Genomic DNA, 16,990 nt, shown 5'->3' with positions numbered 1-16,990 from the left:
AACTGTGATTAAAAAGACCTGGCACAGAGGCTCATCAAGAAAATGAGTACATGTATGTATTTATAAATATAAATATATATACACAAATCTAAGACCATTATTGCAGTGATCTATGTAATAACTCACTTCTACTGCATTTAATAAGAAACCGAGAAAAAAACCTTATTTGCTAATTTCATTGATCCAGGGGCTTGTCTGTCCGTTTCTTTTCCTGCCTCTTTCCCTTGCCCTCTCTAGGCAGAAGCCGTTTACTTCATCATTGAGAAAGTCAGCCAACTCCTGATACAACTGAAAACCAGTCAGTTACCTGCTTCACTTTACTGAGATGGAACGTGGAGCTTATTATGTATCTCCATTCCTCCGTGCTTGATAGAACAGAGAGGGCTTTCTTGTGGTGGAGGTGCTTCTGGGGACACGGCCATCCTTCTGAGATCATGAGCTTGTCGGTCCACAGAGTTACAGGGGTCAGGCTCAGCGGGAGCATAGTGCAGCATAATGTGACCCCAGGGAGGAGGAGGGCCTGTATATCTAAAGTGGAACATGCCGTGGTGTGCACCTTTTTCAACTGCTTTTTGTTTAAACAGGATGATGGTTTTATTAAAGAGTTAAGCACTGCCATGCAGCTCCTGAGAAACTGCCTTTATCAAAATGAAGAATGTAAAGTAAGTAGAGCTTCTTCTCAAAAATGTTGATACCAGTGCTGGCATTAAACAGTTTGATTTTTATGTGAGAAAGTTAGGAGGGGAAATGGAAAACTCTGAATGTTTTTAGATGCACAGTTGATTGGTCCGTAAGCGCAGTGTGGATTCTCAGAAGTGGATGCACCTAGTCTTGTTGTTCTTCAACCCTGATGACATTTCTTGTTCATGGCAGCATTTTAACTGTACCCCTGCAACTTGGCCTGCAGGCAGCGCAAGCACACTGGGGCCTCTCTTTCCAATGTTAGCCATTTCAGTTTTTTCACCAAGACGGAATGAATGGCTGTGTATGTCTGCTAAGGCAGGATTTGTTTCAAAGGCAGTTGTCAGATGACTGTCCAAGGGAGTAAGTGGAAGTGTCTGTATCCATAAGGAAGAAGATGGGTGTGTCTCCTGCTTCAGAGGAGTGTTGCATGTGGGCCTGTGGATGTCAGGGAGGCTGTTCGCTCCCAGCTCTGCTGGCGCCATCTGTCCCTGGCCTTGGCCACTCTGTCAGGGAACCAGGGAGATGTTCTGCTCTGTCTGTGGGCATAGACGCTGTCATTTAACACAGTGCTTGGTGCTGTTACACAGGACACAGCGCCTTGAACTCTTTGATTCGCTTTGTCAGAGGGGTATGGCACTTTTGAAGCACTAGTTTTGCACAGAATACTATGAAAAATGAGGAAGATACATAAATTATGGAAGCTTTCTTTTTAAAAGAAATTTCTTACCTTTTTTTGCTTTTGTGATGAAACTGGAAAAAGTGTACTGTATCTGGAAAATGAACATCTTGAATGCATATTCCTTAAACTGTATAAAGTAGTTTGTTCAAGACACATGACAAACAACTTTACATTTCAAAACAATTTGATTGGAATTAAGTATTGATATATTTCACTAAAAATTCCCAATGTATGAACTTTTTACTTCAAATAGAGGGTACTTGACTAAATTTGTGATCCCAAGTGCTAAACAGCATTCTTGTGGCTGGAGCAGTCAGTGCTTGTCCACAGCACCTCGCTCAGGGAGTGCTCGGGCCGACTTCCAGGTAGGGTCTGCCTGTGGATTTACGAGATGCTCACCTGTACTGGATGGAAACGTGATGTCCCCATTTGTAACACATTAGCCAGCTATGAAAGTGTGCTCTCTCAATAAGCCAAAGCATTTCTGCATTTCTAGGTTGCTTAGTAAGGAATAAATTCAAAGAATAGGTACTCCAGAGTATAAATATCGTCCTACAGGATTCTTAATTTCTTTTCCTGTTCCACCTTACCTGAGGTGTACAACACACTCTCATTGCTAATTGTTGGTCACTCCTGGTGATTGACCAAGTCACCCCCACCCCCCACCCCGGTGTCTGTGTGTGACGCTGAGGAGCTCTCACTCTAGGAAGATCCCAGGGGCTATGAGTTAATGGATTGCACGGTGGGCAAGGTTAGAGGTGGGGGGACTGTGCCGGTCAGGCAAGAGGTGACGAGTCCTTAACCGGGGCAGGTGGAAACGGGAAGGAGGGTGGGGAGCAGCTTCGAGGTACGAAGGGGAAAGAAGAGATGATGTAGAGTGGCTTCCAGGCTCCAGTCTGATGCAGGCGTGCACAGCAGAGCAGAGCGCGGCCGTGACAGGTCCTAGTGGCGGGTCTGCCTGTCTCAGTGTCAGGGGTCTCTGGGATGTCAGGATGGGAAACGGCTGTAATCAGCAGATGATGTGGGTCTGGGGATCTTGGGAGTTATCAGTGTGAAGATGGTGTTTGTAGCCATGACATTGTTGAAAGCCTAGGTCATACTCGGAGAACATAACCTTTCAAGAGAAGACAAACAACCGAGAAGGACTCACCAGGGCACGTTGGGAGACGACCAGGGAGGGAGGGGCTCGTGGAAATGAAGACAGCGAGCCTTTGACACGTGCCGCAGTGCCAGAGGGTCTGGCAGCTACAAAGGCAGGAGCGGTTCCTCCAGCATCATCAAGGCAGGAGTGAGACTGAAAGAAGCTGAAGATTAAACAAGAGCTGGGAGATGACACGTGCTCTTTCTAGAAGCTTGGTCATGAAAAGCAGCAGTAATAATTGAGGACATGTAGCATTAAAGGACGCTAGCCTGCATGTTTACTTCTTGTAACGTAAAGTGCTTAAATATAAACAGAAATGAGCAGATCGGGGACTGCTAGGGACTCTGTTACCACAGAGTCAGGAAGGAAAGAACTAATTGATGGATGAAGATCCCAGCGGAGGCAGGCGGGGCTGTGTTCCAGAACAGATGGACGGGTCAGTCTCTGACAAGAGAGGAACACCTGTTCCTCGCTGGGTAGATGGATGGATAGAAACACAAGCTGTGTGGACAGGATGGGGAGTAGAGAAGGACTCGCACCTCATCGTTCTGTCTTCTCTGTGCGGCAGGCGCAGGGCCAGGTTCCCAGCTCGTGGAGAGTGGGGAGCAGGGGAGTAACCGTGGGAGGGACCTCAATGTTTATGGAAAGTGTGGAACACTGGGAATAGCTTCCCACCCTCTTCTCCCATTGACACTGCATGAAACTGTGTAGGGTGTGTGTTTATATGAATGTCCACATGTGTGCACATGGGTCTACAATTTGCCTAGTAATTCTGTTCATTAAGAAAATTGCTACATTTACAGCCAATAGTTACATCTTGTCCATAATAGCGTCCCAGTGGTAACTGGTCTCTGTAATGAAACTATGAATTACTTAAGAATTACTGATTTAGCATAATATTTTGACTGAATTTTATTATATCCAAATTATTTAAAAACAGTAATCTACTTCTGATCTTGCTGTCTATCCACATGTACCAGACACACACACACGCACACACTACACACTACACACTACACACACACAACACACACTACACACACACACTACACACACTACACACACACTACACACACACTACACATTACACACTACACACACACAACACACAATACACACACACACTACACACACACTACACACACTACACACACCACACATACCACACACACTACACACACACACACACTACACACACTACACACACACACACAGAAAGGGTGGGGTGGGGGGAGAACTCAGAGTTGATCAGAATGTTTACTTAACCAGAAAAATCTCATTTCTTAACCATGTCTGGCATTTACAAGGGTTTATTTAGTGTTATATCACTGTCTTGTTTAATTTACATGTTCGGCAGCTGTGTTTCTGCATTTCTTACCTTAGCTGCGTGTCCCGGCCGCCGCAGGGGAGGGGGGACTCCCTGAGACTGGCCGGGCTCGTGGTCAGGGCTGTCCTGGCTGCATGGTGCTGACTCCACCCGCAGGATTCTGATTCCAGCTCACACTAACCAGAACAAAGATAAATTCGATTTTTGTCTCCTTGTGTTGGTGACAGTTTTGGGGGATTTGATTTTAATTCTATCTCTCGATATTCAGACTAAAGCGGCCCTCCTCTCCTGTCTGCAGGAAGCGGCTCTGGAGGCCCACCTGGTCCCGGTCCTGCACTCCCTCTGGCCTTGGCTCCTGATGGACGATTCACTGATGCAGATCGCCCTGCAGCTGCTTTGTGTCTACACTGCAAATTTTCCAAGCGGTAAATGGAACCCAAAGCTGCCTTTCTGTGATGTCCTGAAATAGTAATTTTATGAAATGTTGTTAAAGTGGAAAAACAAAATATATATTTTGAAGCATGATACTTATGTGGGGGTATGTTGGTTAGACACATGCTTTCCTGTAGGTATTATAAGAACAGACAGACCTTTTAGGATATAGTTTGTTGAGATGAGAGGAGTCAGACAGCTCAGGGGACAGAGAGAGAGGAACTGGCCTGATTGTGTGGTAGTGAAACATTGAATTTAATACGAAAATTGAGACTGAAAATAATGACGGAAGACTTGAAAACTAGGTAAAGGCTGAAACTTCTGTGGGTTCTACAACAGGAGGCTGGCGTGTGATGAAAGGTAGTTCTGGTTACAGGTGGTTTGGTGACATCATTTTCGTGCCTCTTTCATTCATTCACTTGACACACATTTTACTGAGAGCTTCCCACGGGCCCTGCATCGTCAGAGCCCAACAACTGACCGTGAGCAGAGACGAGGGCGGAGTGACTTGGGCCGAGAGGAGAGGGCGTGGAACAGCTGTTTGAGCGGAGGGAGGGCAAGCCCACTGGGGAGGTGAGGCAGTAGTAACTTTGTGTGGAAACTTCAGGTGTACAATTAAGGTTAGTCAGCAGGTCTGCGTGCTTTCTTCTAGCGACGTTCAGCAGCTCTGCAGCTGGGGTCTCCGAATATGAAGAGACACGCAGTGAGAGGACTGGGAACGGATAGCCTGTTCCTCCAAGGTCTGACAGCGGCCTCCGCGCCCAGCTGTCGGTTTCGTGGCCGCACCTGCTGTGAGCAGACCCTCAGGCTCCTAGTCCTGAGCCTGCCATGTGGTGTGTGGGGAGGGCTGCAGGGCAGGGCCGGCGTCCTTTCCATGCTCACCTTCCCATCCTGTCCGCTGCTCAGCTGCCCAGCTCTCCGCCTCGTACAGCGGCCATGCACTTGGCTCTCGAATGTGGCCTCTGCTCCTTGTCCTCCCTCACCTCTCCTTCACTCCCTGGTGCAGGGGTGGGAGGTGAGGAGGAGAGGAATGTTCTGCAAAATACTGAGCGAAAGAAACACATACTTCAGTATAAATCTTTTGAAAACCAGTTGACACCACTGCTGGCACTCGCTGCTTATGAGCTGTGTGACCTTGACCAAGTTACTGACGTCTCTGAGCCCAGAGACATCATCTAGCATACACGGCTGGTGGCATTTGTCCTGTCCCTCCACCCCAGAATTATTGCTTTCCTCATTTGTTCTTCTGCTGTAAAATGGAGCCATTAGCCCATGGTGTGTCTAACTGCTCTCCTGAGATCATTAGGCCCTCAGTCCATGAGATCAAATGCAGATACCATCACTTGCCTTCAGTAGTGCTGCAGTTCACAGGTTAATGGCCAGGGCGTCTGATAGACAGACATGCTTTATCACTCGGGTTGTTTAAACCATGAAGCTGAGAAAACGTTGTGATGGATTATTGTTTTTGAAGGCTGCAGCTCTCTCTGTTGGTCCAGTTACGGGCAACATCCTGCTCAAGCTGCACATCGAGGAGCCGCCGGCAGCTCCCTGATGCTGTGTATCCTGAAGCTGGCTTCCCAGGTGCCTCTGGAGAATGCTGCAGTCCAGCAGATGGTTTTCATGTTTCTTTCAAACCTGGCCTTGTCTCATGACTGTAAAGGGGTGATTCAAAAAGTGAGTACCTGAACTCTCCTTCCTGTCATAAAAAACAGACTCAGTAGAATGACCCTTCCAACTGAGGACATGGGTGAAGAGTCCAGAACTCAGTTTCTAGGATTAATTTATTATGATCTCAAGGCCTTTTTATTTTAAAGGATTGGGAGGTTCACCTTGTTTAAAACCACTTAATAGATGATACATGAAAAGTGACAGAAACTAGAATATGATCATACTGTTTCCTTTTAGTTTATCTTCTTAGCTTTTGGATTGTGTTTTCTCTCTTTCAAAAATGACAGAAAGACAGCTGTCTTACATTTATTTGTGATCATAAAACTAATATATTGGTCTTCAAGCAGACGAATTGAGCAGTAACGATTTCAGTTCAATTTACACTGTCAAGTGGGTTATGCAAGCACGGCCCCCTTTCCCCCAGTCAGCCCTGACTTCTTGATGACATAGGTGATTTTTTCAGTCTTCTGGGACCCCCATGCCAGAACTGGACTTTTTATCGTTGGTCTTAACTGAGGGCACTTTAAAAAGGATTGAATAATTTGAACAAAATCTAGTACGCGTGTTCGGTTAGACTATGTATAAACAGAATCCCTCATTTGTAAGAGCCCTTAAAATACGAGTATGATCAGATTATCTGTTACTTACTAGCACATAGTGATTTCAGTGCTGCTGTTCCATTTACATGAAGGCCAAGATAAATTACAAAAGTTGAAACCATTCATAAGAATTGAGTCTCCTTTCTCTCTACTGTGTCATCTCTCCAACCCCACTCTCCCCAAAAATCCCCACCCTTTGAGTCCAGTTTCTAAATAAGCAGCAGTCTTATTAAAGAAAGGTCCTTTTCAGTGGTATGTTGGAGGGAACTCTTGTTGGCTCCTGAGTGTTGTCGCTAATTTTCAGGAATTTTGCCAGCCAGCTGACATGATGGGGGCATCCTGAAATCAGCCTTGGTGAGGGTATTCACACGGTGCAGAATGGCAGAAGGTGCAAACAGGGACCCACTGATCTCACCTCAGCTGTTTATTCAGCAGCACATGGCTGGGTATTTGCTCCATATGTCGGGGGGTGTGTATAAAGTCATTCTGAACTGGATGTTTGTGGTTACCGTCTTTCCACACATGTGGGAGCACAGACTGCTTTCTGCCGCTTCCTTACACAGAGCACCTTGGTAAGAAGCAAGATAGGAACTCCCAAATGGAATATGTGCGCTAACCTTGGATGTGATGTGTGACTGCGCTGGACGCTTACTCTCTTTAACACTGCGTTACACCTCCCACAACTCATCTCAAGTTATTCGAAAATGTAGCTAATGCTGTTATACACCTAAGATTCTAAAATATTTGTTTTCTCTCTACCATAGCATGTTTCTTTGCATCCTCCCTGGTGTAGGAAATTGTCTAAAAGCATCTTTAGGCCCAGCAAAAAGAATGAAAGCCCATAGCATATTTACAGTTTAAAGCACTGCCATGTATTACTGTTGTCAGCCCCAGATCTCCAAGACCGTGGCAGAATGTAGCTGAATGGGGAAGGAACGTGATGACTCTAGAAAGCATTAATTTGGGCTGAGATGGGAGGCAGGAGTGAGTGGTGGTGACGGCAGTGGGATGCAGTTTACAGTTTACTTGTCACTTGGGTGGTGCTGCTAATATTCTGTAGCTCATTTCATTCTTACACTCAGAGTCCTTAAAAGTAAAAGTGTTAAATGTGTTTTGTAGATTCAAGCCAAAGTCTTGATTTAGGTGTAAGGGAACCCAAGAAATAAGCCAGAGTAGATTGTTAGACAAGGAGAAAGTTGAGATAGATGTTCTGGACAGTTGTGAAAGCCAGGTGATCACATTTCTGCACCCTGGTCCAAATGCCCGTCTAACTGTGGTCCCCATACTGTCCTGGGCGGCTTCTTGATACAATACTTTATGCTTTCTTTCCTTGTTTGCATGTAGCTTATTCTAGATGAAAGGTTATTGTCTTTCATGTAGTGAGGGGTTTGGTGTGGTTTTTTGAGCGGGGTTTTATTTGGAGGCTGTAATGGCTCTTACAGTTCAAGTAATGGCACTTTCTCATCTGTAAGTTTACTGGAATGACACTTAGCAGGGACAGATCATCCGTAGTGATAAATAGCTGAGGTAAAGCGAGTATCAGATGTACCCATTGATTTTTTTTTGAACACTTACAGCTATAAAGATTCAAATATCCTCGGCACTACCGAAATTGTTAACCGGTGTCCAAGACTGATCTGGGTTTTGTTTCTTTCTCCCCCAACAGGATAGCTTTTAATGAGTAGCAGAATTGCCAGAAGGGAAACAGAAAGAGGAAACTCAAGAAGCCTGAAATAATTCCCAAACGGAGTTATCAATCCTAAATAATTAAGAGTTGACTATAGTTACTTTGTCCATCATCAGGAAAGAATTAGTAAGAATTAAAACTTAAGCACTATTTTGTGCTCCTTAACTTTTTCACATATACCTGGAAACAGTGTGGATGGAGTATTTAGAAGGTGTTGGGAGGAAGGAGGAATTAAGGTTGGGAAAAAGAGGAGCAGAGTGAGTTAATTGGTCTCAAAGGGACTAGGAAAATAATGGAAGACTCAAGAAGAAAATAATATTCTCTCTGTTTATCCACAGAATAACTTCTTACAGAACTTTCTATCTCTCACATTGCCAAAAGGAGGAAATAAACATCTCAGCAATCTGACCGTTCTCTGGTTGAAGTTACTCCTGAATATATCATTTGGAGAAGATGGGCAGCAAATGATCCTGAGGCTGGACGGCTGTTTGGACTTACTGACGGAGATGAGCAGATACAAGCATAAGAGCAGCCCTTACGCGCCTCTTCTGATTTTTCATAATATTTGCTTCAGTCCTGCGAACAAGCCCAAGATCCTGGCTAATGGTCAGTATTCACACTGTGCACCACACGGACATGTGCATCCATTTATATATGTGGGTCCATTTAGATGAAAACACGAAGTAGTTTTACAGGTAATTTTCCAGGTGTTTCTTGAGCACTCACCACATTCAAGGTCCTGTGGGAGGCAGAGGCTGTAGGAAGGAATCGGGCGTGACCCACCCCCTGGGGAACTGCCGAGGGTCTCTAAGCATTAACAGGTCACCTCACTGAGGGACACGCTGGACCCAGGAGGTAGCGCAGAGGGGGCCCCCTCACTCCCTGTCTCTCCCTGCTGGCCCCAGATTCCCTGCATCTCGAAGTAAACTCCTTGTCAGTGGAGCCTTTCCAGACCAACCCATCCAAGTTGTGACCCCCACGCCCTTCTTCCTGCCTCCGCCCACTCTGTCTCCCTTCTCGGATGCACTGTGTGTGCTCGGTGTGTACCTGTGTGCTGCTGGTCTGCCCACACTAGCACACAGGCTCTTACAGGGCAGGAGGTTTGTCTCTCCTGTTCATGTTTATCTGCAGCAGCTAGGACCGCGCCCGTCCCTAGTGAGCACCCAGTGATGCTGGTGGCTGAGAGGCCCTGAGCAGGCAGGAGAGTTCACACCCAACACCACAGGGCACTTCATGCTCTGAGACACAGGACAGATGGAGGCGAGGACTGGTGAGGATTCAGAAGATTCTGAAATAGAAAGAGAGGAATAGAAAGATCTGTTTCTGCAGCCATGTGCTGCTTCTGTGAGGAGTGTGTGAATTTTATAGGGAGAGAGTTTTATAAGGAGACATTGTGTTACCATGAAAAAAAAAAAAAGATGTGGGCTCTAAACCCCTATGTGCTTGGTGCTGGCTTCCAAGGCCATGTGCTCACTCCAGCATCACCCGGGGCAGCTCCTCTGGTCCAGTTTCTTCATCTTTAAAATAGTCCCTCCTTTTCTTGATTTTGGTAGAAATCAGTTTATGAACTTAAAGGGCCCAGCACTGTTTAGGTGCATGGTAGATGCTCCAGATACATTACTTCTTTTTTTCTTTCACTTTTTTTTACTTAATCTTTTCTTAGAGATGTTTTTCTATGAAGCAGAGCTTTCCAGGTGAATGGAGAGGACCCTATATACATTCTTTTGTGTGCAGTCGTGATTCTGTTTTTCTGGTAACAATGATTAAATTGCTGGGAATGCAGGGAAGGATTTTAGGAAGTGTAAATAGGATCATTTAAACAGCATTTTTGTTTTAATTATGGAATCTTTCATCCAACTAATGTTTATTGAGCCCCTACAATAAACTTGCACTGTGGTTGGAACATTCACCCGTGAACAGGAACACAGGCTCTGCCCTCAACTGGGTTACGGTTTAATTCGGTGCGTTCACCGGGCGTGAGGGCTGGTCACTGCTTACAGAGAGGGTTCCCAGTAACAAGTGTTGCACCCTTAATATCACACATTTTAGAGGGAAATTTGATAGAATTTAGTGATACGTACAGCTAAGTAATAAAATAGGTTCATGTACTGTTCTGAAACCCCAAGCCTCCCGGACAGCCTCCCTGGGGCTAGCCTTCTCTGCTTCTTTAAAACGAGCCGACTGCTGCAGGTGATCTGCAAGTCTTGATTTCATACTCCGGCTGGCTTTGCAAAAATGGGGGCATATCTTGTGTCTTGTTCTGCCTTTTTCTTCAAACACACATACACATTCCTTTAAAATGTTTAGTCCTTTCTTAAAAGGCTTAACTAATACAGTATTTCTTGATTATTGTTTTATACAATAACCCATGCTACCGATATGTTTGTATAATAGTCTTCATAATTTATCATAAGAGCAAATCCGATTTTCCTGCACGTGAAAATGTGCGCTATAATTGAACGGCTCATTAATATAACTCATTGTGTAATTGCTCATTTCTGCACTATTGTTGTCTTGAAATGAATGTGCCTTTGTTGAATTAGGGCCCAAAAAATTAAGCAGCCGTGGCTTCCCTGAGGGTTCTATGCCTGTTGTGAAAACAGTTTGTTTCAAGGTTGTCCTCCCACGCACCACATGGTATTAAAGATTGTTTTTGCCAACCTTATGTATGTGTTCTGATGGGTATCTAACTTGTCCAAGATACGAATACAGTGCAATGTCTGGGACTGAACTTTATTTTTTTAATGTGTTTATTATTAGAAAAAATCATTAGTGTGCTAGCTGCCTGTCTGGAAAGTGAAAATCAAAATGCTCAGAGGATTGGAGCAGCTGCGCTTTGGGCTCTGATTCACAATTACCAAAAGGTCAGTTTCTAAAATTGTTGTCATCTCTGGGGGCAAACACCAAGCTTCTCGGGACGTCAGAGGAGTATTGGCAAGGAAGGACCCAAGTCAAAGACCCGTGTTGCCTTTGTGCCTTCATGCAACTAGTAAACCATCAGTTGAAATCTTTCATTTAATCATTTCAGTAGGACATGTCTCAGTTCAGAAGAGTGTCTCTCTTTTGAGTGAATTTTCCCTGCTTAATATAACTTGATTTGCCACATTAGTGCAATGTTAGCATAGGTTGTTGCTTCTAAAAGATATGTCAAGGAAACATGCAATTTGAAACCAAACAGTGAAGTTTTATCCAGTTGTGGGGCCCCCTTTTTCTCGTCCGTGCCACTGCTGAGATTTGAAGTCAGCTCAGTTCGAGGTCAGCTGGCCGGGGCCGCTGGCCGGCAGGGAGACGTGCACCTGCTCTTTCTCTGGCCCCTGGTCTTCTCCCTCATTGCACACATCTCACTCTGGGGAGAATGCCTGTGTGTACCCGGTGATTAGACAGCAGCCAAGTGACAGTTCTAGGAGAGACGGCCACCCCCGAGTAGTGCTCACCCAGCTGGCTGTGCCCGGTCTGTGCTGTGCTCTGCCACCGCCCCTGGCTTGGAGATCAACGCTGTGTGCTGGCCAGAGGGCGCCTCAGTGACAGTCAGGGAGGGGACTGCTGAGGACTAGTTTTGCTCTCCCACTGCCCTTGTTTCTGGCACCAGGAGCCCCCAGCTTGCACTGCTAGTATTGTGTTGTTAACATGTCGATCTGTCAGTTCAGGTATGTCGTACATGGTGTTTGTGGCCTTGGCTGACACAAAGCTGTTCTGTGACGTTAGCTTATTAACAAATTTGACTTAGTGATCAAAGTGCAGTACTTTGTGCATTCTGAATTTTAACAGTTTTTTTCTATTATGCATTGTATCAAGTTTGTCACTGTGTGAGTGGAAATTAAACTTTATGTAGTTTTTGTATGTTGTCCTATTTCTTCAAATAAATCTCCCCTATAAATCAGGAAAAAAAAAAAAAAAGGTCCTGTCGCGTCTTCTCCTGTATCCCCAGGGCTTAGCACAGGATTTGGCATTTTGGAGTTACTCAGTAAATACTTGTTGGCCAACTGACAGACTGACAATATTGGATATCTTTGGTCTGAAATCTGAGATTGGAGGAAGTAATGAAATACTGAAACTGAGATTGCAAAATTTAAAATAGCAAATAGAGATTAGGGGAGAAGGGGTGAAGGGGAGGGAAGAAAGAACACAGGACAGCAGAGGAAGAATCAAGTTGAATGGGAAGGATGCAGGTGATGGTGGGGGTCCTAGAGTCTCGTCCTGTGGCGACACTGTTCTGTTGTATAGTGTCCTGCTCAATGCCGTGGTCAACAGGGGCAGGATACAGTAGTACTGTGCTATCCTGATGCTTAAATGTGTGGGAAGAAATCTAATTAGTGGATTGTTCTGTATTATCTCTAGGCAAAAACAACTTTGAAAAATCCATCAATAAAAAGAAGAGTGGATGAAGCATATTCCATAGCAAAGAAAAGTAAGTTTTATGATTAAATAGATTATAGTTAAACTTGGAAGCTGTTCACCGAATTCTCTGATGACTGAAGTATCTGGACAGCTCACAGCAAGATGGCAGTGTCCTGCACTGACGTTTTCACACTGACGTTTGAGGAGCCTTTTTGTCGAATCATTGTAAAACGTGCCACTATTTGGTCCATGTTTTCACTGTAACATTTTTTAAATAATAAAACGTTCTAATAGATGCAGGTTGGAGATATCGTAGTTTCTTAAAACATGTCAGTGATCTTTCTCCGAGTCATTTTTCTCTTATACTAGGTGTCCTTTGCCAGTGGCTACCACTGTACTAAAGTGTGATCTGAGGTGATAAGAACTGGGCCCAATTAGAACTGACCTTGAACGAGAAACTTTGATCTAACATCGGGGATTTGAAATATACAGTCTTCCAAGAGTAGATCCCATTGACCCTGCGTCCACTTGGCCCTGTGATGTGGCTGAGATATGAGGCAGGGTTTTCTTTTCAGAGTGCATTTTTCATTTTAAGTGAGACCAGTTTTCAATAAGCATTATTCTCTGAACATATTTTATACTAACACACTGAACTGTGTCTTTCCTGTACTGTTCCGTACCTGTTGGTTTTTAATTTGTTTTTTCAGTCTGATTTGTCGTAAGTGGTTTGGTTGTGGGGTTTGGGGGTTTTATTTTGGGTTTGTTTCTAGCTGTGACCATGAGTTTCCGGAGGTAGTGAATAACAGTTTACGTGTTGGGAGCGGGGTGCATTGAAGAGTGAGACGCTCCCGTGGGATTGTAGGCAGTAGTGTCCATTGTGGCGGTGTGTTGCTTTTTGTTTATACTCTTTGGCTAAAACATTAGTGAAAAACAAATTCTAAAACTTCTTAAATTCTGTAACTTCTTAATTTTTTAATTTGTAATGTTTTAAATATTCGATTTGTAAATATTCTTATAATACTAGTACATCAAGAATTTAAAAAGAACTTCGAGTTATGTAAGTCCCATTCATGTGTGCTTGTGTATGTGTGTCTACTCTTTAGTGCAGGACTGAGTTTAATAAAATTGCTCTTCCGTACCCTTATTTTTCTATCTCAGCTTTCTCAGACTCAGAAGAAACTCCTCTAAACACCTATTATTTGAAATGTCTTGAAAACCTCGTGCAGCAGCTCAACTCTTCATGAGCACCCTGTGATCCTCCGCCCTGAAGCCGCGGCCACCGGACAGGTGAGCCACCCTTGGAGCGCGCCCTGTGCAGACCTGTTCCCCGAAGACGTGCTCATAAGCCTGTCGATAGAGGGCACAGAAGGTCCTGGGAATACGGACATTCTTACCTTTTTCTATGCAATGTGCTTTGTAAAAATCATATTTATCAGTTATTTAATAAATAAGATATTTCTAGTGACTGAAAATTGGCCAATAATTGCGGCTTGCAGGCTTTTATCAATCTCATGAATGTAAATTTAAGGAATAGAAGAAAGATACTATGTTCTGATTTCCTTTTTTAAAAAAAAGTATTTTACATGAAATTTGGCTCTTGTCAATACAAATCCTTGTTTTTCAAAGCATTCACATCAGTGAAGGGATATTTGTAGTAAATGTGTATAATTTTGTGAGTAACTTCTTTAGGCAATTTTTAGTGATATTAACTCCTTTCCATATGATACATAAACATGTTATATTTTATTATTTTCACCTTTCAACTTCTGAAATGCTGTGTAATAAAAAAGGAAGAAATAGAGTTTATGGTCACATAGGCCTACGTTCAAATTCTGCCTCAGCTCAGAGTATCGTGAAGAACAAGAACGTGAAAAATCTGGCAGGAACAGTGCTGCCGAGGCCTCCTGACGTGACTCTCAACTAACATGTAGCTCTGAGCTTGGAACTTAGAATCAGTTCGAGTACTAATCATTTCCAGCAGTTTTCCCAACACTTGAAAATAAGGAGAGAAAATTATGTCTAAGAAAAGAAAAACAAAAGCTGAAATGTATATACATATGCGTGTCTATACACACACCTGTATATACACCCCCCCACACTCACATACACACTCATTATTTAGGAAGAAGCTTTCCAATTGAATTACAGTTAACAAGAAAAAAACTTCCTTTATTAAATGCTGTTAGCAAATTGCCATCATTAATAAAATAAGCCATGTGACATTATTTAAGCTGAAAGCATGAGGACAAAATACATGTTAAGTATTGAAATAGAACCAGGTAAATTTATAGTGTCTGAGAGTTACTGATTAGAGATCTGAAAAATAGATCTAGAAAGTTTGGAAGTTTCTGGGCAGCCCAAGTTAATCTGAAGCAGTGGACGTGGCAGTATTCTGAAAAAGTACGAGCAGGAATCTTGGGAATTATTTCTTCCTTTTCTCCTGGTTGCTTAGATCCTATTTCATTTTCCTGGTATCACCTTGTAAGCCCTCACTGATGAATAATTAGATGATTTCTGTAACTTCCATTGAAAGATCCCTTTCTGTGTCACAGGCGCTCGTCTCAGGATGTTTATTGTTTGATCTGTTTTCCCCTAAAATATTACCATTATTCCTCCGTTAGAGGTGAGTGAACGGAGCGGCTCGGTGATCGGTTGTGGCTGATAAAGAGTGAAGTTGAGACTCGAGCCCAGAGTAACGGCTGAGGTTTTTTTTAACCACCATGCTATGCTGCCCTCCCTCCCTACCTGTTTTTTCTCTTTGAAATTCCTGTCTTTGAGTTTGGATCTTATAGACAACCTCCATTATTCTATAAGAATTGAGTCTTTTCACGGAAATGACCACTACCCATATTTATGGTTCATTGATTGATTCACATTTCAGGGTTTGCTTTGCCTCATGTCTTTGGAATCACAAAGAATAGTAACTGATTGTTTTCCCTAGCAGTTCAAGGTAGCACCACTGGGGGGTTTGTACCCTGGCAGCCAGACTCGCTCAGGGGTGACGCCTGCGGAAGCCCAGAAGGACTGGCTCCCTGAAAGGGGGAGGAGGGCCGTGGCGTCAGGAGAACGTGCACATGCGTCTGCCGGTGTCCAGGGACGTGCCCCGCAGGGGCATGTGGTGTTCCGGGTCCTTGACACCTCTCCTTCTCATCTGTGTCTCTTCGAATTGTGTCCATGAAGCCAGTGGGGAAGCTGCTAAGCAGAAGATCCCTGAGGTGACTGGCCTGCTGTGGCACTGCCTGGGGAACCCAGCAGCACCAGAGTCCCGGGGATGCTTGTTGAAATACACATGGAAACACAGTCTTCAGCCTGTGTCTGAAATTGTTAGCAGACTCGCCAGGTGATCTGTACGCTCACAAAATGAGAACCACTGATTAACCCCCAACTTTACAGAAAACTGCCTGGAACATGAAAATGACTTGACATCACTCAGTTATTTAATGATGATGAAATCAGAAATGGAATCTGGGTCTCTTGAGTGCTAGTTGAGTGTTCTTTCTTTCACACATCCCTGGTTTAGGCAGAGATCCAGAAAGCAGGTGTAGGGAACTGGTTCATGCCTCATGGTCTCCAGGTTTCCCATTTCCTGGCCTTTGTGGTTGCTTGGTGTGTGTGTGTCTGTGCTGGGGATGAACTCAAAGGCTGTGCAGTGCGTCAACATGCAGACATTCGTCCTCTGGCGTCTGTGTTTAGGACCCTGAGCAGCTTGGGGGAGGAGGCAGCGCTGGTTTTGAAAACAGAAGAGACAAGTGGAGTAGTTAGCTGACCTCACTGGAGCCTTTCCCCACTCTTCCTAAAATTGCTTTCAAAAATGAAGAGCTGGATGTACTTTTCTTTGGCGTTCTGTAAATAATGGAGTGAAAAGTAGAATTTGCCCATTTAACTGCAGGTCACTGGTTTTCGTTCGTAGTGTTAAATATGCTCATCATCTGTAGTAATTTTCCATCGTGAGTCTTGGTGGTTGCACCTGGTCTGTCCCGTTTCCCGAGATCTGCTGCTTGACCCGTGCTGTTTCTCAGGTTTGGCAGATTGTTGCGTAAGAACGATCAGCATCCCCGCCCCTGCCACCCCAGGTGCACCTGCAGGCTTGCCAGGGAGCCAGAGAGCACAGGAGAGCGGCTAAAGGTGGGGGTCTCAGGGCTCGTGTGGCCTCACCGTGCACACCGGTGGGGACCTGGCGCAGCCTCCAGGCCGCTTCTCCGGGTGAGACCGGGGATCGGGAAACCTGCTTTGTGAAGCTGAGGGGAGGACTGGGTGCCCAGCACAGTGCCTGGGACATAGTTGACTGTCCCTTAGATGTCATCAATGATTAATTATTCCCATAAAGTTCTCAAAAATTTCTCTCATTTTCATTTAAACATTAACTCTTCTGTGTCTCTGAAACTCTCTTCTCCCTTTAGGAAGCAGGGAATATGCCAGAAGGTGAGTTTCATTG

At 44.5% G+C, this 16,990-nt stretch overlaps 1 protein-coding gene across 5 annotated transcripts in view; it reads left to right on the top strand.

Annotated features, from left to right (window-relative positions):
- Nucleotides 1-15,075, top strand: part of RTTN (rotatin) — a 122,467-nt gene extending 107,392 nt beyond the window's left edge. For 4 of the 5 annotated variants that reach the window (XM_074355447.1, XM_045510656.2, XM_010947094.3 and 1 more), the window contains 7 exons: nt 585-662; nt 4,130-4,256; nt 5,735-5,937; nt 8,556-8,823; nt 10,978-11,081; nt 12,556-12,625; nt 13,714-15,075. In XM_074355447.1, the coding sequence (XP_074211548.1) occupies nt 585-662; nt 4,130-4,256; nt 5,735-5,937; nt 8,556-8,823; nt 10,978-11,081; nt 12,556-12,625; nt 13,714-13,799 (936 nt within the window). In that variant the 3' untranslated portion in view covers nt 13,800-15,075. Of the gene's footprint in view, nt 1-584; nt 663-4,129; nt 4,257-5,734; nt 5,938-8,555; nt 8,824-10,977; nt 11,082-12,555; nt 12,626-13,713 lie in introns of those variants that run through there. The other variant, XM_045510668.2, reaches the window with a different exon arrangement.
- The last annotated feature ends 1,915 nt before the right edge of the window (nt 15,076-16,990 follow it).

This window comes from Camelus bactrianus, chromosome 30, assembly GCF_048773025.1.
Source record: "Camelus bactrianus isolate YW-2024 breed Bactrian camel chromosome 30, ASM4877302v1, whole genome shotgun sequence".
Taxonomy (NCBI): Eukaryota; Metazoa; Chordata; class Mammalia; order Artiodactyla; family Camelidae; genus Camelus; species Camelus bactrianus.
This window is presented reverse-complemented; position numbering and strand designations above follow the sequence as displayed.